This window comes from Anas acuta, unplaced genomic scaffold, assembly GCF_963932015.1.
Source record: "Anas acuta unplaced genomic scaffold, bAnaAcu1.1 SCAFFOLD_298, whole genome shotgun sequence".
NCBI classification, from domain to species: Eukaryota; Metazoa; Chordata; class Aves; order Anseriformes; family Anatidae; genus Anas; species Anas acuta.
In genome coordinates, this window is record NW_027076314.1 from 1 (window position 1) to 24,448 (window position 24,448).

Genomic DNA, 24,448 nt, shown 5'->3' on the forward strand with positions numbered 1-24,448 from the left:
GTGGTGGTTCTGGGCTCGGGCGCCGACTGCGGGGCGTCAGGAGGCGGCGTCGGCGTCGGGGCGGGCGGCGCGGAGGCCAGGGGGAGCTTGCGGCGCAGGGTGTGGGCCTTGAGGACCGGTGCAGAGCTCGTTGATGTAGACGTAGACCTTGTTGCGGCGCGCCCGCACGCGGGCCAGGCAGCGGGCCAGGACGTTGCGCAGCTCGGCCGAGGCCAAGAAGTCCGGGCTGGCCTTCTGGTGGCGGCCCGACAGGAAGGGGATGACCTCGGGGTGCTCCTCCGTCAGTTGGGTGCAGAGCTCCAGGAACTGAGGGGATGGAGAGGACGAGGGTGGCGCGGGGAGGGCGAGGGGGGATACGGGGACATGGAGGCGCAAAGGGGGACGCGGGGACTCCGGGGAGACGTTGAGATGACAAGGAGACATGGGATGGAGAGGTTGAGGTGACATGGGAGTGTCAATGGGGATGGAGAGGTTGAGGTGACAAGGAGGTGTCAACAGGGAAGGAGAGGTTGAGGTGACATGGGGGTGTCAACGGGGATGGAGAGGTTGAGGGTACAAGAACAGGTCAACATGGGATGGAGATGTTGAGGTGACAAGATGTCAACATGGGGTGGAGACATTGAGGTGACAAAGAGTTGTAAAGGGTGCATGGAGACGTTGAGGTGACAAGGAGACAATGAGCAAACGAGGTGCCAAGGTGGCATGGAGATGTTGAGGTGACAAGATGTCAACGTGGGATGGAGAAATTGAGGTGACATGGGGGTGTCAACGGGGATGGAGAGGTTGAGGTGACAAGGAGACATGGGATGGAGAGGTTGAGGTGACAAGGAGACATGGCATGGAGACATTGAGGTGACAAGATGTCAACATGGATTAGGGACACTGAGGTGACAAAGAGTTGTCAAGGTGGTTGAGGTGACATGGAGGTGTCAACAGGGATGGAGACGTTGAGGGTACGAGAACAGGGCAACATGGGATGGAGACGTTGAGGTGACAAAGAGTTCTCAAGGTGGCATGGAGATGTTGAGGTGACAAGATGTCAACGGGGATGGAGACATCGGGGTGACAAAAACTTGTCAAGGTGGCATGGAAACAATGAGGTGACAAGGAGATGTCAACAAGGATATGACAATGAGGTGACAAGGAGATGTCAACAGGGATGGAGATGTTGAGGTGACGTGGAGGTGCCAAGGTGGCATGGAGACAAGGAGGTGACAAGATGTCAACGCGGGATGGAGACCACGAGGTGACAAAGAGTTGTCACAGTGGCATGGAGACGTTGAGGTGACAAGGAGGTGTCACCAGGGATGGTGACGTTGAAGTGACAAAGAAGTGGCGTGGAGACACCGAGGTGACACGGAGACACCAAAGCACGACGGAACCATCCAGAGAGATGGAGGTGCTGATGTGAGGTGGTGACACCGAGGTGACACCGAGGTGACACGGAGACACCAAAGCACGACGGAACCATCCAGAGAGATGGAGGGTACTGATGTGAGGTGGTGACACCGAGGTGACACCGAGGTGACACGGGGACAGCGAGGAGGAACAGAGACCCCGTGTGACACGGAGGTGACATGGAGGTGACAGGGGGACACCGAGAGGGGTGGGGACACTTTTTTTGGGGGGGGGGAGGATGGACGGAGGGCCGGGAGCAGGGAGGTGACACCGAGACAGCAGCAGGGACAGCGAGGGGACAGCGGTGCCGAAACGTCCCCCAGATACCAGGAGGGGACATGGGGACATGGGGGGGGACATGGGGACACGGGGGGGACGTCCCCATCACCCCCACCCCCACCCCAAGGCACAGCAGGGCAGGGGGACCCCAAAAATGGGAAGGGGGGAGGGGACACAAAGACCTCCCCATGGGGACACCCACCCCCAGGGGGACACCCACCCCCGGGGGGAGCACCCATGGGTGCCCCCCACCCAAAAAAAAGGGACCCAGGCACTCACCTCAGCGAAGAGCCGCTCGTTCTCCGCCTTGAAGCCGCCCCCCCCGGCCTTGCCCCCGCTATGGGGGGGCTCCGGGCTGCCGGGGGGCCCCCCCCCGTTGGGTTGGGAGGGGGGGGGGCTGCGGGGGGGGGGGGGGGGGGGGGAGGGGGGCGAGGAGCTGCTGGGCCGGGCGGCGGTGGAGGGGGGGGGGGGGCTCCGGGACCCCCTCGTCCTCGTCGTCCAGGACGATGATGCTGGTGCCGGAGGGCATCCCCGAGCGGGGGGGGGGGGGTGAGGGGGGGGGGAAGGGGGCAACACGCTTTTGGGACAAAAGGCGGGGATTTTGGCCAAGAAGAAGTTTCTCCCCTGGGGGGGGGGAAACGGGGCCAGCGCCCCCGGGGCCCAGCCCCCCCCCCCCCCTCCCGCACCCCTCCGGTCCCCCCCTCCCCCCCCCTCGGGCCTTCCCCTCCCCCCCCATCTCCCCCGGTCCCCCCCCCCCCCGCCCCGCCCCCGCCCCGCAAAGCACAATTAAATCTTCAAAGGCACCGCCCAGCCCCTAGCAACGTCCCCTGAGGGCACAGAGAGGGGGGAGCTGTGGAAATTTATTTGGATAAAAACACAAATTGCACCCAATTCCCAACCCGAAGGGGGTAAATGTAGGGGAAAATCAGCAGCAGCATCCCCCAGCCATGCGTTTTCACCTCTCAGGGATGTGCCTGTCCCTTACTGTGGTCAACGAGCGACAAACGAGTTAATTAAATATATTTTAAATTAAATATACGTGGAAGTACAAGAACAGCATTCAGGTTAAATCAGGTCTCCTTGGTGTAAAAATAAAGTGAAATACCTACCAGCCGGTAAGGGAACGTAGAAGACCCTATATGCAATGTGTTTAGATGCAAAATTAAACTCCAGAGCACAACGACTGAAAAGGATGATTTGATATATATAAATATTTACAGACACTATTTATGACTTTCTTTTTGCACAGATATTTACTTTCATTTATCTCCTCTTTGCCCTTGATCCAGATTTGAAGTGTAGTGAAAAGCTGTAGCAACCCCCCACAACAGCGGAAAGAGGCCAAAAAGCAGCAAAATTGGGGCAGTTTGGTGGCAATTGTGGGTTTTAAGCGGTAATTCGGTGAGGAAAGCCCACGCAACTACTAACTATCAGGCTTCAAATAAAATTTGGCAATATAAATGACAATAATATGAGTGAAATTTTGCCATTCCCCTCACAGAAGGGTGAAGGAAGGGGTGATGTTGTACAGTGCCTCATAGTTAGGGGACCAAACGTTAACAAAAACTGTAATAAACTCTTTATTTTTAAATTTAATAATACTTTAATAACTCTCTTAAGCTATTTGTCTTTTTATTTTACTTTAGTGATCTAGTAGCTCCATGAAAAAAATAGTTGTGAGGATGATGATGAACTTCTGGGTTTTGAGCCTGTATCTTCCTGGAGTATTTTACACTTTTATAATTAACTGGTAAAAAAGTCCCAAAGCATTAATTTATTGTTATTTGATAAGATTTTTCTCATCAGAATGTGGGACCCTGCAGGCTGTTCATATTCCCCTATAGGTGCCAAGAGGGGTATAGGACAGAAACGTGCTCTGGGGAAGGTTTTCCCCTACAGATTTTCCCTATAGAGCCCCTGCTCTGCCCATCTGACAAGGCAGATGAAACTGGGGAGATTTATTGTTATTTTAACCCCATTTTTAACAGATAAATCAGGAGTTTTGGTGGTAGCACTGGAAACTAACACGACGCGGGTGGAAGCACCAATGTTAGGGACAAAAAGGAACATTTTGGGGTCAAAACCACGTGGTTTGGGGCAGATTGGGATTTCACACATAGGGTTGGTGCAGGCAGGAGAGGAAGAAAATTGATTGCAGCTGGGAATCGACAGGTGTTTTTTTTAATTATGAGAAGAGTTTTTGCTTATTTACATGTTTATTAAGGTCAGGCTAAAAGGAACAGCTGCACACACCCCACGCAGACATCCCACCCCAGAGGCGACAGCCTACACCCCCTGCACCCCCCCCACCGCAAACGGGGGGGGGGGGCGGGGGGGAAGGGAATTTGGGGGGGGTCCCGGTGGTCCCGGGGCTACTTCTTGTTGGCGTGGGCCGTGCCCAGGATGCACTTCACAGAATCACAGAATTTCTAGGTTGGAAGAGACCTCAAGATCATCGAGTCCAACCTCTGACCTAACGCTAACAGTCCCCACTAAACCATATCCCTAAGCTCTACATCTAAACGTCTTTTAAAGACTTCCAGGGATGGTGACTCCACCACCTCCCTGGGCAGCCTGTTCCAGTGTCTAACAACCCTTTCGGTAAAGTTCTTCCTAACATCTAACCTAAAACTCCCCTGGTGCAACTTAAGCCCATTCCCCCTCGTCCTGTCACCAGGCACGTGGGAGAACAGGCCATCCCCCACCTCGCTACAGCCTCCTTTGAGGTATCTGTAGAGAGCGATAAGGTCACCCCTGAGCCTCCTCTTCTCCAGGCTGAACAAACCCAGCTCTCTCAGCCGCTCCTCGTAGGACTTGTTCTCCAGGCCCCTCACCAGCTTCGTCGCCCTTCTCTGGACCCGCTCAAGCACCTCGATGTCCTTCTTGTAGCGAGGGGCCCAAAACTGAACACTTGTTCACCTGGGGGCAAACAAGAGGGTTAAGGGGGATCCAGACCCCCAAATCTGCCCTATAACCCCCCCAAATGCCCCCCCGTATCCTAAAACTGCCCCAAACCCCCCCCAAAAGGCCCCCCAGCATCCCAAATCTGCCCCAACCCCCTCCCAAACCCATCCCATAACCCCCCAAAAAGCTGCCCCATATCCCATAACCCCCCAAGTCACCCCCGTATCTCAAATTTGCCCCATCACTCCCCAAAACCCACACCAAAACTCCCCAAATCACACCCCCATCCCAAATCCATCCCATAATCCCCCAAAACCTGTCCCTAACCCTCCTAAACCTATCCCATAACCGCCAAAATCCTCTCCCCCATATCCTAACTCCCCCAAAACCACCCCCCCATATCCCAGATCTGCCCTTTATCCTCACTAAATCCCCCAACTCACGCCCCCATATCCCAAACCTGCCCTAGAATCCCCCAAAACCCACCCCAAAATCACACCATCCCAAACCTACCCCATAAACCCCCAAAACTTGCCCCGTAAACCCCCAAACCTTCCCCCCATATCCCATAACCACACTAAATCATCCCCTTATATCCCAAATCTGCCCTATCACCCCCCAAAACTTGCCAAATCACACCCCATATCCCAACCACACCCCATAACCTCCCCAAAACCTCCCCATATCCAAAACCCATACTCTGTATCCCAAACTCACCGCATAACCCCCCCAAAACCAGCCCTATAAAAAACCTCCAAACCTGCACCCCTGTCCTGGTTTCAGTTAGAACAGAATTAATTTTCTTCCTAGGAGCTGGTGGAATGAGCACCTGGAGGTCCTGCAGTCGGTTCTCCAGGCGGCGCTGCTCCATCTCCAGGTTGTGCAAATGCTTCTCCTGCGCCGCCACCAGCGCCCGCAGCTCCGAATCCTCGGCCTCGCTCTGTGACAGGGCCTCCGACACCTCCTGCAGCTTTGCCTGGGGGGGGGAAAGGCCCGACCCCGTTGGCCAAGAGGCGCCTGGCCCCGTCAGCCAACAAGGGGGCGCCCAACGCCATCGCCCAACAATAATTTGTTGGGAATAATTTGGGAGAAGACAATAATTGGGGAAAAATCAGGCAAAACACCCCGGAATCGGGTAAAAAGCCCCCCGAAGCATCTCCAGCTGCGCTCCTCACAGCCCATTTTGGGGCAGAATCCCGCGTTTTGCTGGTTTTGCCCAATGAGGGGGGGAAATCAGCCTCGTACCCACCTGGGCGGCCCCCAGCTGCTCCTCCCGGTATCGCGCCGACTCCCAGAGCTCCTGCAGCTCCTGGTGCCACTGCTGGAGCTCGGCCTCCAGCTGCTGCCACCGGGACCGCTCCTCCTGGCACTGCTGTAGCTGCTTGCGCAGAAAGCTGGGAGGCACCAGGGGGGTGCCGTTACCGGAAGGGGGGGGTCTCCGGGTACCGGACAGGGGTCCCCAGGTACCGGAGGGGGAAGGGGACTGGTCCCCGGTTACTGGTGGGCTGTCCCTGGGTACCGGAGGGGGTAGGGGGAGGGTCAACGGTTACCGGGAGGGGGAAGGAAGAGGGTCCCCGGTACTGGGGGGGAAAGGGGACAGGTCCTCCATTACCGGACGGGGGGGGTCCCCGGTTACCGGACAGGGGTCTCCGGGTACCGGAGGGGGAAGGGGAGGGGTCTTCCGTACCCAGAGGGGGGTTCCCGGTACCGGAGGGGGAAGGAAGAGGGTCACTGGTTACCGGAGGGGGGTCTCTGGGTACCAGAGGGCTCAGGGGACGGGTCCCCGGTTACCGGGAGGGTGCAAACCGGTACTGGGGGGGGTGTTACCGGGGCTCTCACCTCACTTGTCCCTCCAGCTCCTCCACCCGGGCCTGGCTGTGCTGCAGCTGCTCCCGGAGCTGCCGGTTGTCATCCTCCAGGCCCCTTATCTTCTGCTGCAGCTCCTCCAGCCGCCTCCTCTGGTACCTCTGGTACCGCACCACCCACCGCCGCCACACCCCTGGTCCCGGGCGGGCAGCGCCAGCGCCGTCGCCGCCGGGCCTCGCCGCCATCGCGGCGCGCACACTCAAACCGCGCCCGCCCCGCGCTCCCATTGGGCGGCGCCTCCGCCAATCGCCGCGCCCCCAAAAAATTGGACCACCCCAAAAAACTTGGACCCCCCCAAAGAAATTGGACCCCCCACAGAAAGAAATCGGACCCCCCCAAAGAAGTTGCCCCGCCCCCCCAAAAAATTGGACCCCCCCAATAAAAAATTGGACATTCCCCCAAAAGAATCTTACCTCTCCCCCAAAAAATTGGACCTCCCCCAAAGAAATTGGACGCCCCCCCAAAGAAGTTGGACCCCCCCAAAAAGAAATTGGACCCCCCCCAAAAAAATTGGACCCCCCCAATAAAATTTGGACCCCCCCCCAATTGGTAGTGCCTCCCCCAAACTGCGTGACCCCCCCTCCCCAAACTCTATCGCCCCCACCACCCAGTTTAGGACTTGCCCCCCTTACCCTACCCCAAATGCCCCCCCCCCACCTGGGAGCCCCCCAATCTGCCCACCCCAATACCCTACCTGCCCCCCCCCATTCCAGGACCCCCCAAAACGCCCCCCCCATACCCACGGGCTCGGGCTGCTGCTAGAGGGATTAAGCGCCGCCCGCACGCTCTGACCGAAAGAAAGAGGACAAAAAAATCACCAAAATCGAGTGTAAACACGACAATTAAGTGTTAGTGGTATAATAACAGCACGGGGCCTGTCCCCAGCCCCAGCAGCACGGTGGGCAGGAGGGGAGCTCTGCCCCCCAGGTGCAGCCCGGGGCTGGGGGCTGCGAGAAGGGGCCAGGGCTGCTTCGAGCCATCGCGGGGGGAAAACAAAATGTCAGCAAGAAATACTCCTCGTCTTTCTGTCCTAAAGAACGCTCTGACACAGACGGAAAAGGAACAGGCAGGAGGTGATGGACGGCAGGAGGAAAATGGCAGCTCCGCTCCCCTGCCCCACTACCAGCCCGCGCACCCGGGGCTGGTTTCTGTGGGTAGTTGGGGTCTGGCGGCCAGAAGTAACTGGGGCGGATCACCCACTGTATGGCTCTAGCCTGCAGCGGCTAATGGGTACGGACCCAACAGTGACCACCCCCCAGGCGCAAGCCCAGGGCCTGAGGGCCCATGAAGTTCTGGCAACTCGTGCGGCCAGAGAAGCTCCAAACAGCCGACGCCGCAACTTCCAGTGGAAAATGCTGCCTCAAGGAATGATCAAGGAATGATCAACTGCTATCTGCCAGGTCACGGAGGATCGGGCGCTGGCGCCAGTTCGGCACAGTGACCTGCCCGCGACTCAGAATAAAACGAATGCAAACTGACGGTCGGTCCACGACAGTCTTTTTGGCACCCAACATGGGGCTCGAACCCAAGACCCTGAGATTAAGAGTCTCATAGCTCTACCGACTGAGCTAGCCGGCCAAATGCCTCAGCATTTTTAGTTTACCTGTACAAAGCCCAAAAAGACTGTTGTGGTTTAACCCGGACGGCAGCTAAACACCACACAGCCCTTCGCTCACCCTCCCCCTCCCTCTCTGGGATGGGGGAGAGAAATGGAAAGTGAAGCCCGGGACTTGACATAAAGAAAGTTTCATAAGACAGGAAAAAAATAATAACAATAACAATAACAATAACAATAACAATAATAATAATAATAATAATAATAATAATACAATGATGACAATAGTACTACCACGAAGAATATGTACAAACAAGTGATGCACAATGCAATTGCTCACCACTCCCTGACCCATGCCCAGCCTCACCCCGAGCACTCCGGCCCCCTCCCCCGGCTAGCCACCCCTATCTATTCTTTAGCATCACCCCAGATGGGATGGAATACCCCTTGGGCTACTTTGGGTCACCTGCCCTGCCTCTGTCCCTTCACAGCTCTTGCCCCTTGGCAGGACAGAGCAAGAAGCTGAGACGTCCTTGGCTTGGTGTAAGCACTGCTCTGCAACAATTCAGACAGCGGGGGGTTATCAGCACTCTGCTCATCCTAAACCAACACACAGCATTCCACCAGCTCCTAGGAAGAAAATTAATTCTGTTCTAACTGAAACCAGGACAACCCCATATCCCATAAACCCCCCAAAATCATCCCCGTATCCCAGATCTGCCCTTTATCCCCACTAAATCCCCCAACTCACCCCCCATATCCCAAACCCACCCCCTAATCCCCCCAAATCACCCCCCATATCCCAAACCTGCCTTATAACCCCCCCCCAGACCCCCATAAATCACACCCCCTATATTCCAAACCCACCTCATAACCCCAAAATCACCCTCCATCATATCCCAAATCTGTCCCCCCTATCCCAAACCTGCCCTATAACACCCAACCCCCCCCAGCCCCCCATCCCAAATCCACCCCATAACTCCCAAAAACCTGCCCCATAAACCTCCAAACCTGCCCCCCATATGCCATAACCCCCCCAAAACACCAAAAAGACCTAATCCCCCCCAAAAAAAGCTCTCAAAAGCCGTAATCCCCCAAAAAAACCCTAACCCCCCAAAAAAGCCTCCCCAAAAGCCCCCCAAAAAGCCCTAACCCCCCACAAACCCCCCCCAGAAGCCCTAAGGCCCCCCCAAAAGCGCTAACACACCCAAAGAAGCCCCCAAAAGCCCTAAACGCCCCACAAAGAAGCCCCCCAAAGCCCTAAACGCCCCACAAAGAAGCTCCAAAAAGTCCTAACTCCCCCCCCAATAGCCCCCAAAAAGCCCTAAACCCCCCCAAACAAGCCCCCAATCCCCCCAAAACTCGGTGCCTCGGCCCCCACCTGCCACCCTTTGTGCTCCAGCTGGTGGGCGCCCCCGAAGACGTGCCGCACGGCGCGGGGGATCACCCCCCAACTTGTGGGGTCGGCGCCCCCCGGCCCCTCCATGGTGTAGGTTTTGCCGCTGCCCGTCTGCCCATAGGCGAAGATGCAGACGGAGTACCCGTCCAGGGCCGACTGGGGGGGGCAGAGGGGGGGTTATGGGGGAAATGGGGGGAAAAAGGGGTCTTTGGGGAGAGTTCAGGGTTAAACAGAGGCGAAATAGGGGTCTTTGGGGGGAAATGGGGGGAAATAGGGGTCTTTGGGGGGAAATAGGATGGACACTGGGGGGAATGGGGGCACTTGTGGGAGAAATGGGGGGGAAATAGGGGTCTTTGGGGGGAAATGGGGGGCAAACGTGGGCATTTGGGGTGAACGAGGGCATTTAGGGGGGTAATGGGGCACTTTGGGGGCCTTTGGGGTGGAAACTGGGCCAAACAGGGGCACTTTTGGGGAGAATGGGAAGAAACAGGGGCATTTCTGGGGGAAATGGGGGGAAATAGGGGTCTTTGGGGGCAAAATAGGGGTCTTTGGGGGGAGTTCAGGGGCAAATGGGGGCATTTATGGGAGACTCTATCCTTAGGGGAACAGAGGGCCCTATTTGTCGGCCTGACCCTACCCGTAGGGAAGTCTGCTGCCTCCCTGGGGCCAGGGTCAGGGACGTTGCCAGGAAGCTTGCCAACCTGGTACGCCCCTCTGATTATTCTCCTCTTTTGATAGCCCAGATCTCCTCTCTTGATAGTCCAGATCTCCTCTTTTGATATTCCAGATATTCTCCTCTTTTGATAGTCACATACAGAGAAGGACTGGTGGAGGATGTGATTGTCGGGAGCTGTCTTGGGCAGAGTGACCACAAAATGGTGGAGTTCACTATTGTTGGCGAGGCCAGGAAGGGGACCAGTAAAACCGCTGTATTGGACTTTCGGAGGGCTGACTTTGGGCTGCTCAGGACACTAGTTGGTAGAGTCCCTTGGGAGGCGGTTCTGAAGGGCAGAGGGGTCCAGGAAGGCTGGGCGCTCTTCAAGAGGGAAATCCTAATGGCGCAGGAGCGGTCTGTCCCCACGTGCCCTAAGATGAGCCGTCGGGGAAGAAGACCAGCCTGTCTGAACAGAGAATTGTGGCTTGAGCTTAGGAGAAAAAAGAGGGTTTATAATCTTTGGAAAAGTGGGCAGGCCACTAGGCAGGACTATAAGGATGTAGCGAGGCTGTGCAGGGACAAACTTAGGAAGGCCAAAGCTCATCTGGAGCTCAATCTGGCTACTGCCGTTAAAGAGAACAAAAAACGTTTTTATAAATACATCAACACAAAAAGGAGGACTAAGGAGAATCTCCATCCTTTCCTGGATGCGGGGGGAAACTTAGTTACTAGAGATGAGGAAAAGGCGGAGGTGCTTAATGCCTTCTTTGCCTCAGTCTTTAGCAGCAATACCGGTTGCTCTCTGGATACCCAGTACCCTGAGCTGGTGGAAGGGGATGGGGAGCAGGATGTGGCCCACAAAGAACTGGTTGGTGACCTGCTACGGCACTTGGATGTGCACAAGTCGATGGGGCCGGATGGGATCCACCCAAGGGTACTGAGAGAACTGGCAGAGGTGCTGGCCAAGCCCCTATCCATCATTTATCAGCAGTCCTGGCTATCGGGGGATGTCCCAGCTGACTGGCGGCTAGCAAATGTGACGCCCATCTACAAGAAGGGCCGGAGGGCAGAGCCGGGGAACTACAGGCCAGTCAGTTTGACCTCAGTACCAGGGAAGCTCATGGAGCAGATCCTCTTGAGAGTCATCATGCGGCACTTGCAGGGCAAGCAGGCGATCAGGCCCAGTCAGCATGGGTTTATGGAAGGAAAGTCCTGCTTGATGAAGCTGATCTCCTTCTACGACAAAGTGACGCGCTGGGTGGACGAGGGAAAGGCTGTGGATGTGGTCTACCTTGACTTCAGCAAGGCTTTTGACACCGTCTCCCTCAGCATTCTCCTCAAGAAACTGGCTGCTCTGGGCTTGGACTGGCGCACGCTTCCTTGGGTTAGAAACTGGATGGATAGGCGGGCCCAAAGAGTCGTGGTAAATGGAGTCAAGTCCAGTTGGAGGCCAGTCACTAGTGGCGTCCCCCAGGGCTCGGTGCTGGGGCCGGTCCTCTTTAATATCTTCATCAATGATCTGGACGAGGGCCTTGAGTGCACCCTCAGTAAGTTTGCAGATGACACCAAGTTAGGTGCGTGTGTCGATCTGCTCGAGGGTAGGAAAGCTCTGCAGGAGGATCTGGATAGGCTGCACCGATGGGCTGAGGTCAACTGCATGAAGTTCAACAAGGACAAGTGCCGGGTCCTGCACCTGGGGCGCAATAACCCCAAGCAGAGCTAGAGGCTGGGAGATGAGTGGTTGGAGAGCTGCCAGGCAGAGAAGGACCTGGGAGTGATGGTGGACAGTCGGCTGAATATGAGCCAGCAGTGTGCTCAGGTGGCCAAGAAGGCCAACGGCATCCTGGCTTGTATCAGAAACAGTGTGACCAGCAGGGCTAGGGAGGTGATCGTCCCCCTGTACTTGGCTCTGGTGAGGCCGCACCTCGAGTACTGTGTTCAGTTTTGGGCCCCTCGCTACAAGAAGGACATGGAGGTGCTTGAGCGGGTCCAGTGAAGGGCGACGAAGCTGGTGAGGGGCCTGGAGAACAAGTCCTACGAGGAGCGGCTGAGGGAGCTGGGCTTGTTCAGCCTGGAGAAGAGGAGGCTCAGGGGCGACCTTATCGCTCTCTACAGATACCTCAAAGGAGGCTGTAGCGAGGTGGGGGATGGCCTGTTCTCCCACGTGCCTGGTGACAGGACGAGGGGGAATGGGCTTAAGTTGCACCAGGGGAGTTTTAGGTTAGATGTTAGGAAGAACTTCTTTACCGAAAGGATTGTTAGGCACTGGAACAGGCTGCCCAGGGAGGTGGTGGAGTCACCATCCCTGGAAGTCTTGAAAAGACGTTTAGATGTAGAGCTTAGGGATATGGTTTAGTGGGGACTGTTAGCGTTAGGTCAGAGGTTGGACTCGATGATCTTGAGGTCTCTTCCAACCTAGAAATTCTGTGATTCTGTGATTTGGGGTGGAACCTGGGAGGAAATAGGGCTCCTTGGGGGGGGAAATAGGGTGGAAACTGGGGGGAATGGGGGCACTTGTGGGGAAAATGGGAGGGATATAGGGGTCTTTGGGGGGAAATGAGGGGGAAATGGGGGCATTTGGGGTGGAAACTGGGGCATTTACGGGGGAAACGGGGGGAAATAGGGGGTCTTTGGGGGGAGTTCAGGGGCAAATGGGGGCATTTGGGGTGAACGAGGGTATTTGCGGGGAGAATGGGGGCAAACAGGGGCACTTATGGGGGGAATGGGCAGAAACAGGGGCATTTCGGGGGAAATGGGGGGGCTTTGGGGTCAGTTCAGGGGCAAATGGGGGCATTTGGGTTGGAAACTGGGGGGAATGGGGGCACTTATGGGGGGAATGGGGAGAAACGGGTATTTCTGGGGGAAATGGGGGGGCTTTGGAGTCAGTTCAGGGGCATATGGGGGGAAACTGGCAGAAAGAGGCATTTATGGGGGAAATGGGAGCACTTAGGGGGGGAAGAGGGGGCTTTGAGGTCAGTTCAGGGAGAAATGGGGGGACTTTGGGGGGAGTTCAAGGGCAAACAGGGGGCTTTGGGGTAGAAACCGGGGGAAATAGGGGCACTTTGGGGTATAAACTGGGGGGCCTTTGGGGTCACTTGGGTCAAACGGGGGCGCTTTGTGGGGAAATGGGACATTTATGGGGGAAATAAAGGAAGACAGGGGGGTTTGAGGGGGGAAATGGGCAGAAACTGGGACCTTGGTGGGGAAAGAGGGGGATTTATGGGGGAAATGGGGGCAGTTTGGGCAGAAATGGGGAAAAAGGGGCCTTGGGGGACAGTTTGGGGAGGGTTGGGGGGGTAAATGGGGGGATTTATGGGGGCATAAAGGTAGAAATGGGGACCCTGGGGAACACTTGGGGGGGTTTGGGTGGCGATGGAGGCCCTTTGGGGTGAAACACGGGGGAAACGGGCAATTTTGGGGAAAAGGGGGGGTCCTTTATGGGGGGGCACCTGTGTCCCCTGAACCATCCTCCCCCCAAGCACCCCCAACACATCCTACATCTCCCCGAAACTCTGCCCGCAGACTTCCCATGCCACCCCAAATCACCACATCCCAAAGATCCCCAAATCCACCCCAAACTCCCCCCATACCATAATATTCACCCCCCCCCAAATTCTTCCCCCAAAACCACCCGCAAACCCTCCTCCCCAACCTCAACCCTCCTCCCCAAGCCCTCCCCACTCCCTCCCTCCAAAACCATCCCCGAAACCCCCCCCCAAACCCCGGCAGCACGGTGGGCAGGGGGGGAGCGCTGCCCCCCGGCTGCAGCCTGGGGCTGGGGGCTGCGAGAAGGGGCCAGGGCTGCTTCGAGCCATCGCGGGGGGAAAACAAAATGTCAGCAAGAAACAGTCTTAAAAATTAAATGCAAACTTCAAATTTAACTTAAAACTTAAAATTAATGCAAACTGACGGCCGGTCCTCGACAGTCTTTCTGGCACCCAACACCGGGCTTGAACCCACGACCCCGAGATTAAGAGTCTCATGCTCTACCGACTGAGCTAGCCAGCCAAATGCCTCAGCATTTTTAGTTTACCTGTACAAAGCCCAAAAAGACTGCCGTGGTTTAACCCGGACGGCAGCTAAACACCACGCAGCCCTTCGCTCACCCTCCCCCCTCCCTCTCTGGGATGGGGGAGAGAAATGGAAAGTGAAGCCCGTCACTTGACATAAAGACAGTTTCAGAAGACAGGAAAAAAAAATAATAATAATAATAATAATACAATGATGACAATAGTACTACCACGAAGAATATGTACAAACAAGTGATGCACAATGCAATTGCTCACCACTCCCTGACCCATGCCCAGCCTCACCCCGAGCACTCCGGCCCCCTCCCCCGGCTAGCCACCCCTATCTATTCTTTAGCATCACCCCAGATGGGATGGAATACCCCTTGGGCTACTTTGGGTCACCTGCCCTGCCTCTGTCCCTTCACAGCTCTTGCCCCTTGGCAGGACAGAGCAAGAAGCTGAGACGTCCTTGGCTTGGTGTAAGCACTGCTCTGCAACAATTCAGACAGCGGGGGGTTATCAGCACTCTGCTCATCCTAAGCCAACACACAGCATTCCACCAGCTCCTAGGAAGAAAATTAATTCTGTTCTAACTGAAACCAGGACAACCCCATATCCCATAAACCCCCCAAAATCATCCCCGTATCCCAGATCTGCCCTTTATCCCCACTAAATCCCCCAACTCACACCCCCATATCCCAAACCCACCCCCTAATCCCCCCAAATCACCCCCCATATCCCAAACCTGCCTTATAACCCCCCAAACCGCCATAAATCACACCCCCTATATTCCAAACCAATCTCATAACCCCAAAATCACCCTCCATCATATCCCAAATCTGTCCCCCGTATCCCAAACCTGCCGGGTTTCATTAGTTAATTTAATTCCTGGTACTTTACAAGTCAGTAATGACTTAGCTGCCCCAGTATATTGGGTTTGATGGCATGGTTTGGGGGGGGGGGGGGGGACAGGTGTGGGCGGGGGAAACTGCAGTGGCAGCCCCCGTGAAAACAAAACAAAACAAAACAAAACAAAACAGAAACCTCCCCGTGGTAGATAAGGGACAATTTCATCTGGCCCTAAAGGGGCCCACTGCTGCCCAGAGCCAAGCCATAGCAACACAGTCCGTGCCTCTGTGAGAGCACAGCCACGAAAACAAACAAACAAAGAAACAAACAAAACCCTGCTGCTCAACAGCAGTTGGGAGAGCGAGAAACCCCCCCGCAGACACCAAAGTCCGTGCAGAAGGAGGGGGAGGAGGCGCTCCAGGCGCTGGAGCCGAACCCCCCCTGCGGCCGCTGGAGAGGCCCCTGGTGGAGCAGGCTGTTCCCCCCTCCCCGATGCTTGGGAAACTGAACAAACACCACAGCAAATATGCAAATATACCAAAACTTCTCGACTGTTACTTAGATAATGCCACATCACCTTTCCCTGCTCATTCAACTTCAAACACCTTTAACACTTTCAACAAACCTTTTAACACTTCCTTTATCTTTCTCTAGCCTTTACTTTTCCAATGCCGACATCAAAGGCTCAGTCAGGGGCCAACTTAATTCCGTACCTTTTCCCTCCAAGATGCTGAAACAACATCAATATAAAACATTTCATCCTGTTTTCCTTCTTTCCACAAAAACAACATTTACTGTAATATGGTGTTATAATTAATACTTCCGTTTAGGGGCCACTCCGCTCCATCCTCTAGTTTATAAAGTGGCCACCACTGATTACAATATTTGATAAGAGTTCTTGTACTCTCTGTACACTCTCACCCCACTATATCCCTCCAGTGTGTTAGTATACATCCTAGGAGGCTTTTCCTCGGGATTTCTTTGCTTTGAACTTTTCCTATTGTAATCTACAGTGGTTAATATTCCACCGTTTTCCTAGAAGCTCTTTACTAGTCAATCCCAATCCCTCCAAAATCCACAATATATAGATACACAAGTAAAATCAAACCACTGTAAATTAACTGCCTGTAGACAATTACACTGGGAACATTTAAACCTGATGAGCCGATAATATGCCTGGGCAAATTTTGTTCCCTTAGACATACACCTCAATGGCAGTTCTTATATTTACATATTTACATATTAACATATGTATAAAAGAACACTTTAACAAAAATGCCCGGGCTTTTATATATACAATATGCAATGTACGGTTAGTATTCCAGTTAGAATTATTCCTCAGCAGCTGGAAACAGTATGCCAGTTGCCATTAAAGCTTGCTTACCCTGCTCCTGTCTTTCTTAAAATCTCGGACGTCCCTGGAGTTAATGGGGACGGCCACATATTCCTAGTCACTGGTCCCTGAACGCTAGAGTCAGAGTCGCTATCAGAGTCTCCCTGGGGTTGCGGATTAGGAAGCCCGGGAGTCGGAGGGGCTGCAGGTGGTGGTGGTGAAATATAGGGAGGCAGTGGGGCTGGGATCTCTAATTCTCGGTTTTTCTTGTGCCTCCCATTCCCTCCTTTTTCTTTTAGAGGATATAAATTGGCTCGAGCTTCCGAGCTGATCCACAAATGTGCATATTCACTTTCTTCCAAACTAAAAGGTTCCTTTGAGTTTACATAAATATTTAGGGCCTGGCAAACCCAATCTTCAAAGGACCCAAATACGGGCCAGTAAAGGTGGTCTCCTCGAATCTGTTTACCACCCCAAACTTCAACACAATAATGTATCATTTTTACTTTATTCCTTCCCCGCCTAAAAGGGGAATCCTGCAAATTTTTAATCATTAATCCCGGGGTAACCTAACATCAGACGTTACCCCGCCCATGGGACCAGAAGGCTTACTCTTCTTCTGTCCCATCTTCTGGAGCGCCTTCACACACACACACACACATCGCTTCCCCCTTTTCGTGGCCCAGTCCCTCGCGGGATGTGGGAACCGCAACTACCGAGGGGTCCACACTCGCTTCGTCCGCAATTGGACGTCTCACAACGCTACGCTCCAGGATACCCAACCCCAACCGAACGGATCACCGGCCTATACTTACTCACTCCTGAGTCTTCGTTCGGTCTTCGTGCACAAAGATTACTAGGGGTTGCCGGCTTTATTTGCTTGCTGTCAAATTTAGAGTTCGTCGGTGAAGGATTTGAATGAAAGTAGTCCTAGCGAAGGCCGCTGACATCAGCGGGGCGCCCCCTCCGAAGGTCTTTCAATCAGATTGCCTTCATCCGAGACACGGCACCAAATTTGTTATAAGTTGCCCCCTTAATTAATTTTCAGAGAGCATTGCATTAATGATAGAAAGGAATTTATTGAGTAAGCAACAGCAAGGAAAACAGCGCTGGGCGGCCGGGGAGTCTCGGCTCCGCCAACGGCGCGCACCTCACCCCCGCCAGGGTCCCTTTTTATATCTTGGTGATTTCAGGATTACGCAGCACGTCTGGGTATGTTCTGCGACTGCGTGCACTGTTGCTAGGGGGTCGTCTCTGTCCCTCTGGTGGTCGTGAAGATGAAGGCTGTAGTCTTCCTCGGTGTTGTGGTTCAACTTCTTTTTTTATTTGGTCATGTTGGCCCAGCGTGAGACAGGAAGGCAGGATGTTGATACACTAGTTTAGCAACTTATCAGGAGGTGGTTCCATGAGCTTTGCAGCAGGGTCTTTAAACAAAAGAGGCAACTGAGATGCAGAAGGAGAGAAGGGGGAGGAGGGGTCTCTTTTTTGTTACATTAAGCAAAAGAATTTTCATAGTGTCTAGCCAAGCATTATACGGCTCCTTATTCAGCAGGGAGTTTTCACAACTCCCATTCCTCAAAGAGAACTCCTTGTTTTTATAATACAAAAGACAATGAACAAACATTTATTGTGTATTACACTTGGTGTAAAAATAAAGTGAAATACCTACCAGCCGGTAAGGGAACGTAGAAGACCCTATATGCAATGTGTTTAGATGCAAAATTAAACTCCAGAGCACAACAACTGAAAAGGATGATTTGATATATATAAATATTTACAGACACTATTTATGGCTTTATATTTGCACAGATATTTACTTTCATTTATCTCCTCTTTGTCCTTGATACAGATTTGAAGTGTAGTGAAAACCTGTAGCAACCCCCTCCACAGCGGAAAGAGGCCAAAAAGCTGCAAAATTGGGGCAGTTTGGTGGCAATTGTGGGGTTTTAAGCAGTAATTTGGTGAGGAAAGCCCACGCAACTACTAACTATCAGGCTTCAAATAAAATTTGGCAATATAAATGACAATAATATGAGTGAAATTTTGCCATTCCCCTCACAGAAGAGTGAAGGAAGGGGTGATGTTGTACAGTGCCTCATAGTTCGGGGACCAAACGTTAACAAAAACTGTAATAAACTCTTTATTTTTAAATTTAATAATACTTTAAAAACTCTCGTAAGCTATTTGTCTTTTTATATTACTTTAGTGAACTATTAGCTCCATGAAAAAAATATTTGTGAGGATGATGATGAACTTCTGGGTTTTGAGCCTGTATCTTCCTGGAGTATTTTACACTTTTATAATTAACTGGTAAAAAAGTCCCAAAGCATTAATTTATTGTTATTTGATAAGATTTTTCTCATCAGAATGTGGGACCCTGCAGGCTGTTCATATTCCCCTATAGGTGCCAAGAGGGTAATAGGACAGAAACGTGCTCTGGGGAAGGTTTTCCCTACAGATTTTCCCTATAGAGCTCCCTGCTCTGCCCATCTGGACAAGGCAGATGAAACTGGGGAGATTTATTGTTATTTTAACTCCATTTTTAACAGATAAATCAGGAGTTTCGGGGGTAGCACTGGAAACTAACACGACACGGGTGGAAGCACCAATGTTAGGGACAAAAAGGAACGTTTTGGGGTCAAAACCACGTAGTTTGGGGCAGATTGGGATTTCACACATAGGGTTGGTGCAGGCAGGAGAGGAAGAAAATTGATTGCAGCTGGGAATCGACAGGTGTTTTTTTTTAAAATTATTAGAAGAGTTTTTGCTTATTTACATGTTTATTAAGGTCAGGCTAAAAGGAACAGCTGCACACACCCCACACAGACATCCCACCCCCAGAGGCGACACCCTACACCCCCTGCACCCCCCCCACCACAAACGGGGGGGGGGGCGGGGGGGAAGGGGAATTTGGGGGGGGTCCCGGTGGTCCCGGGGCTACTTCTTGTTGGCGTGGGCCGTGCCCACAATGCACTCGTTCACCTGGGGGGCGAACGAGGGGGGTGAGGGGGGTCCAGACCCCCAAATCTGCCCTATAACCCCCGAAAACCTCCAGAACTCGCTGAATCACACCCCCATAACCCAAACACACCCCATAAACTCCCCCAAATCCCCCCCATATTCAAAACCCATACCCTGTATCCCAAACTCACCGTATAACCCCCAAAACCTACCCCCCATATACCATTACCTGCCCTCCCTATCCCATAATCCCATAAAATCACCCCCTGTGCCCCAAATTTGCCCTATAACACCCCAAACCAACCCCCCATCCCAAACCCACCCCAAAACCTGCCCGCCTGTGCCCCCTGAACCCACCCCCACATTCTCTCCCTGAGCACCCCCAACGCATCCCACATCTCCCCTAAACTCCGGAACCGGAGCAGGACCGGAAGTGCTCCCGCACCACTGGGCGCCGCCATTTTTTATCCGTGTCACGTGACACTGGCGGCCAATCAGCACAGGCCCAGGCTGGCTCTGTGCTGGGGGAGGGGCAGAAAAACGGGGGGGGAGGGGCAGAAAAACGGGGGGGGGTGCCGGTGGTCCCGGGGCTACTTCTTGTCGGCGTGGTCCGTGCCCGTGATGCACTTCTTCATCTGGGGGGCGAACAAGGGGGGTGAGGGGGGTCCAGACCCCCAAATCTGCCCCGTAACCCCCCCAAATGCCCCCCCGTATCCTAAAACTGCCCCAAACCCCCCCAAAAGGACCCCCAGTATCCCAAATCTGCCCCAACCCCCCCAAACCCACCCCATAACCCCCCAAAAAGCTGCCCCATATCCCATAACCCCCCCAAGTCACCCCCGTATCTCAAATTTGCCCCATCACCCCCCAAAACCCACACCAAAACCCCCAAAATCACACCCCCATCCCAAATCCATCCCATAATCCCCCAAAACCTGTCCCTAACCCTCCCAAACCTACCCCATAACCGCCAAAAACCTCTCCCCATATCCTAACTCCCCCCAAACCACTCCCCCATATCCCAAATCTTCTCTTTATCCTCACTAAATCCCCCAACTCACGCCCCCATATCCCAAACCTGACCTAGAATCCCCCAAAATCACACCATCCCAAACCTACCCCATAAACCCCCAAAACTTGCCCCGTAAACCCCCAAATCTTCCCCCCATATCCCATAACCACACTAAATCATCCCCTTATATCCCAAATCTGCCCTATCACCCCCCAAAACTTGCCAGATCACACCCCATATCCCAACCACACCCCATAACCTCCCCAAAATCCCCCCATATCCAAAACCCATACCCTGTATCCCAAACTCACCGCATAACCCCCCAAAACCTGCCCTATAAAAAACCCCCAAACCTGCACCCCCTGTCCTGGTTTCAGTTAGAACAGAATTAATTTTCTTCCTAGGAGCTGGTGGAATGAGCACCTGGAGGTCCTGCAGTCGGTTCTCCAGGCGGCGCCGCTCCATCTCCAGGTCGCGCAAATGCTCCTCCAGCGCCGCCACCAGCGCCCGCAGCTCCGAATCCTCGGCCTCGCTCTGTGACAGGGCCTCCGATACCTCCTGCAGTTTTGCCTGGGGGGAGGAAAGGCCCGACCCCGTTGGCCAAGAGGCGCCTGGCCCCGTCGGCCAAGCAGGGGGCGCCCAACGCCGTCGGCCAACAATAATTTGTTGGGAATAATTTGGGAGAAGACAATAATTGGGGAAAAATCAGGCAAAACACCCCAAAATCGGGTAAAAAGCCCCCCGAAGCATCTCCAGCTGCACTCCTCACAGCCCATTTTGGGGCAGAATCCCGCGTTTTGCTGTTTTTGCCCAATGAGGGGGGGAAATCAGCCTCGTACCCACCTGCATGGACCTCAGCTGCTCCTCCCAGTCCCTCACTGCCGCCCGGAACTCCTCCAGCTGCCGGCGCCACTGCTGCTGCTCGGCCTCCACCAGCTGCTGTTTGGCCGCCAGCTGCTGCTGGAGCTCAGCTGCCAGCCACTGCTGGAGCTCGGCCGGCAGCTGCTGCTGTTTGGCCGCCAGCCGCTGCTGTTCGGCCGCCAGCCGCTGTTCGGCCGCCAGCCGCTGCTGGCGCTCGGCCGCCAGCCGCTGCTGGAACTCAGCTGCCAGCCGCCGCCACTCGGCCTCCAGCCGCTGTTCGGCCGCCAGCTGCTGCCGGAGCTTGGCCTCCAGCCGCTGCCGGAGCTCGGCCTCCAGCCGCTGCCGGAGCTCGGCCTCCAGCCGCTGCCGGAGCTTGGCCGCCAGCCGCTGCCGGAGCTCGGCCTCCAGCTGCTGCCACTCGGCCCCCAGCCGCGGCCGCTCGGCCGCCTCCGCCTCCGCCTTCTGCTGCCACCGGGACCGCTCCTCCTGGCACTGTTGAAGCTCTGTGCGCAGAGAGCTGGGAGGCACCAGGGGGGTGCCGTTACCGGAGGGGGGGGGTCTCCGGTACTGGACAGGGGTCCCCGGGTACCGGAGGGGGAAGGGGACTGGTCCCCGGTTACTGGTGGGGTGTCCCCGGGTACCGGAGGGGGTAGGGGGAGGGTCAACGGTTACCGGAGGGGGGTCTCTGGGTACCAGAGGGCTCAGGGGACGGGTCCCCGGTTACCGGGAGGGTGCAAACCGGTACCGGGGGGGGTGTTACCGGGGCTCTCACCTCACTTGTCCCTCCAGCTCCTCCACCCGGGCCTGGCTGTGCTGCAGCTGCTCCCGGAGCTGCCGGTTGTCATCCTCCATGTCCCTTATCTTCCTCTGCAGCTCCTCCAGCTGCCTCCTCTGGTACCTCTGGTACCGCGCCACCCACCGCCGCCGCACCCCTGGTCCCGGGCGGGCAGCGCCAGCGCCGTCGCCGCCGGGCCTCTCCACTATTGCGGCGCGCACACTCAAACCGCGCCCGCCCCGCGCTCCCATTGGGCGGCGCCTCCGCCAATCGCCGCGCCCCCCAAAAATTGGACCCCCCCAAAAAAAATTGGACCCGCCCCAAAAAGAAATTGCACCCCCCCCATAAGCCCCCCAGGCGCAAGCCCAGGGCCTGAGGGCCCATGAAGTTCTGGCAACTCGTGCGGCCAGAGAAGCTCCAAACAGCCGACGCCGCAACTTCCAGTGGAAAATGCTGCCTCAAGGAACGATCAAGGAACGATCAACTGCTATCTGCCAGGTCACGGTGGGTCGGGTGCTGGCGCCAGTTCGGCGCAGTGACCTGCCCGCGACTCAGAATAAAATTAATGCAAACTGACGGTCGGTCCACGACAGTCTTTTTGGCGCCCAACGTGGGGCTCGAACCCACGACCCTGAGATTAAGAGTCTCATAGCTCTACCGACTGAGCTAGCCGGCCAAATGCCTCAGCATTTTTAGTTTACCTGTACAAAGCCCAAAAAGACTGCCGTGGTTTAACCCGGACGGCAGCTACACACCACGCAGCCGTTCGCTCACCCTCCCCCTCCCTCTCTGAGACGGGGGAGAGAATGGAAAGTGAAGCCCGTGACTTGACATAAAGACAGTTTCAGAAGACAGGAAAAAAATAATAAGAATAACAATAACAATAATAATAACAATAACAATAACAATAACAATAACAATAACAATAATAATAATAATAATAATAATAATACAATGATGACAATAGTACTACCACGAATAATACCTACAAACAAGTGATGCACAATGCAATTGCTCACCACTCGCTGAACGATGCTCAGCCTCACCCCGAGCACTCCGGCCCCCTCCCCCGGCTAGCCACCCCTATCTATTGTTTAGCATGACCCCAGATGGGATGGAATACCCCTTGGGCTACTTTGGGTCACCTGCCCTGCCTCTGTCCCTTCACAGCTCTTGCCCCTTGGCAGGACAGAGCAAGAAGCGGAGACGTCCTTGGCTTGGTGTAAGCACTGCTCTGCAACAATTCAGACAGCGGGGGGTTATCAGCACTCTGCTCATCCTAAGCCAACACACAGCATTCCACCAGCTCCTAGGAAGAAAATTAATTCTGTTCTAACTGAAACCAGGACAACCCCATATCCCATAAACCCCCCAAAATCATCCCCGTATCCCAGATCTGCCCTTTATCCCCACTAAATCCCCCAACTCACACCCCCATATCCCAAACCCACCCCCTAATCCCCCCAAATCACCCCCCATATCCCAAACCTGCCTTATAACCCCCCCCCAGACCCCCATAAATCACACCCCCTATATTCCAAACCCATCTCATAACCCCAAAATCACCCTCCATCATATCCCAAATCTGTCCCCCGTATCCCAAACCTGCCCTATAACACCCAACCCCCCCCAGTCCCCCATCCCAAATCCACCCCATAACTCCCCAAAACCTGCCCCATAAACCTCCAAACCTGCCCCCCATATGCCATAACCCCCCCAAAACACCAAAAAGACCTAATCCCCCCCAAAAAAGCTCTCAAAAGCTGTAATCCCCCAAAAAAACCCTAACCCCCCAAAAAAGCCTCCCCAAAAGCCCCCCAAAAAGCCCTAACCCCCCACAAAAAAGCCCCCCCAGAAGCCCTAAGGCCCCCCCAAAAGCGCTAACACACCCAAAGAAGCCCCCCAAAGCCCTAAACGCCCCACAAAGAAGCTCCAAAAAGTCCTAACTCCCCCCCCAATAGCCCCCAAAAAGCCCTAACCCCCCCCAAACAAGCCCCCAATCCCCCCAAAACTCGGTGCCTCGGCCCCCACCTGCCACCCTTTGTGCTCCAGCTGGCGGGCGCCCCCGAAGAGGTGCCGCACGGCGCGGGGGATCACCCCCCAACTTGTGGGGTTGGTGCCCCCCGGCCCCTCCATGGTGTAGGTTTTGCCGCTGCCTGTCTGCCCGTAGACGAAGATGCAGATGGGGTACCGTCCAGGGTCGACTGGGGGGGGGTACGGGGGGGGGTTATGGGGGAAATGGGGGGAAAAAGGGGTCTTTGGGGAGAGTTCAGGGGTAAACAGAGGCGAAATAGGGGTCTTTGGGGGGAAATGGGGGGAAATAGGGGTCTTTGGGGGGAAATAGGGTGGAAACTGGGGGGAATGGGGGCACTTATGGGGGAAATAGGGGTCTTTGGGGGGAAATGGGGGGCAAACGTGGGCATTTGAGGTGAACGAGGGCATTTGGGGGGGTAATGGGGCACTTTGGGGGCCTTTGGGGTGGAAACTGGGCCAAACAGGGGCACTTTTGGGGAGAATGGGAAGAAACAGGGGCATTTCTGGGGGAAATGGGGGGAAATAGGGATCTTTGGGGGCAAAATAGGGGTCTTTGG

General features: G+C 54.8%; 2 protein-coding genes, 1 long non-coding RNA gene and 2 other non-coding genes across 8 annotated transcripts; all 5 read right to left on the bottom strand.

Moving 5' to 3' along the window:
• Positions 1 to 2,861: 2,861 nt before the first annotated feature.
• On the bottom strand, positions 2,862 to 6,655 carry LOC137849280 (kinesin-like protein KIFC1). Of its 4 annotated transcripts, none has more exons than XM_068668799.1 (4): positions 6,421 to 6,655; positions 5,830 to 5,975; positions 5,411 to 5,505; positions 2,862 to 4,322 (listed from the first exon to the last, which is right to left on the bottom strand). In XM_068668799.1, the coding sequence occupies exons 1-4, from the start codon at positions 6,630 to 6,632 to the stop codon at positions 4,170 to 4,172; spliced, it is 606 nt and encodes a 201-aa protein (XP_068524900.1). In that variant the 5' UTR covers positions 6,633 to 6,655; the 3' UTR covers positions 2,862 to 4,169. The 4 variants fall into 4 exon arrangements, with proteins under 4 accessions (XP_068524900.1, XP_068524899.1, XP_068524902.1 ...); XM_068668798.1 differs by lacking the exon at positions 2,862 to 4,322 and adding an exon at positions 4,384 to 4,596 and having other exon boundaries at positions 5,342 to 5,557; positions 5,831 to 5,975; XM_068668801.1 differs by lacking the exon at positions 2,862 to 4,322 and adding an exon at positions 4,384 to 4,596 and having other exon boundaries at positions 5,411 to 5,557; positions 5,831 to 5,975; positions 6,421 to 6,654.
• A 1,293-nt stretch (positions 6,656 to 7,948) lies between these two features.
• Positions 7,949 to 8,025, bottom strand: TRNAK-CUU (transfer RNA lysine (anticodon CUU)). Its single transcript has one exon. It is a non-coding gene; the product is annotated as a tRNA-Lys (tRNA).
• Positions 8,026 to 9,311: 1,286 nt separating this feature from the next.
• Positions 9,312 to 24,067, bottom strand: LOC137849282 (carboxy-terminal kinesin 2-like). Its single transcript, XM_068668802.1, has 2 exons — positions 23,889 to 24,067; positions 9,312 to 9,557 (listed from the first exon to the last, which is right to left on the bottom strand). Exons 1-2 carry the CDS (start codon positions 23,991 to 23,993, stop codon positions 9,327 to 9,329), a joined length of 336 nt encoding a protein of 111 aa, XP_068524903.1. The 5' UTR covers positions 23,994 to 24,067; the 3' UTR covers positions 9,312 to 9,326.
• On the bottom strand, positions 17,308 to 22,112 carry LOC137849283 (uncharacterized). Its single transcript, XR_011091848.1, has 4 exons — positions 21,855 to 22,112; positions 21,501 to 21,599; positions 20,645 to 21,136; positions 17,308 to 17,564 (listed from the first exon to the last, which is right to left on the bottom strand). It is a non-coding gene; the product is annotated as an uncharacterized lncRNA (long non-coding RNA).
• On the bottom strand, positions 22,460 to 22,533 carry TRNAK-CUU (transfer RNA lysine (anticodon CUU)). Its single transcript has one exon. It is a non-coding gene; the product is annotated as a tRNA-Lys (tRNA).
• Positions 24,068 to 24,448: the final 381 nt, after the last annotated feature.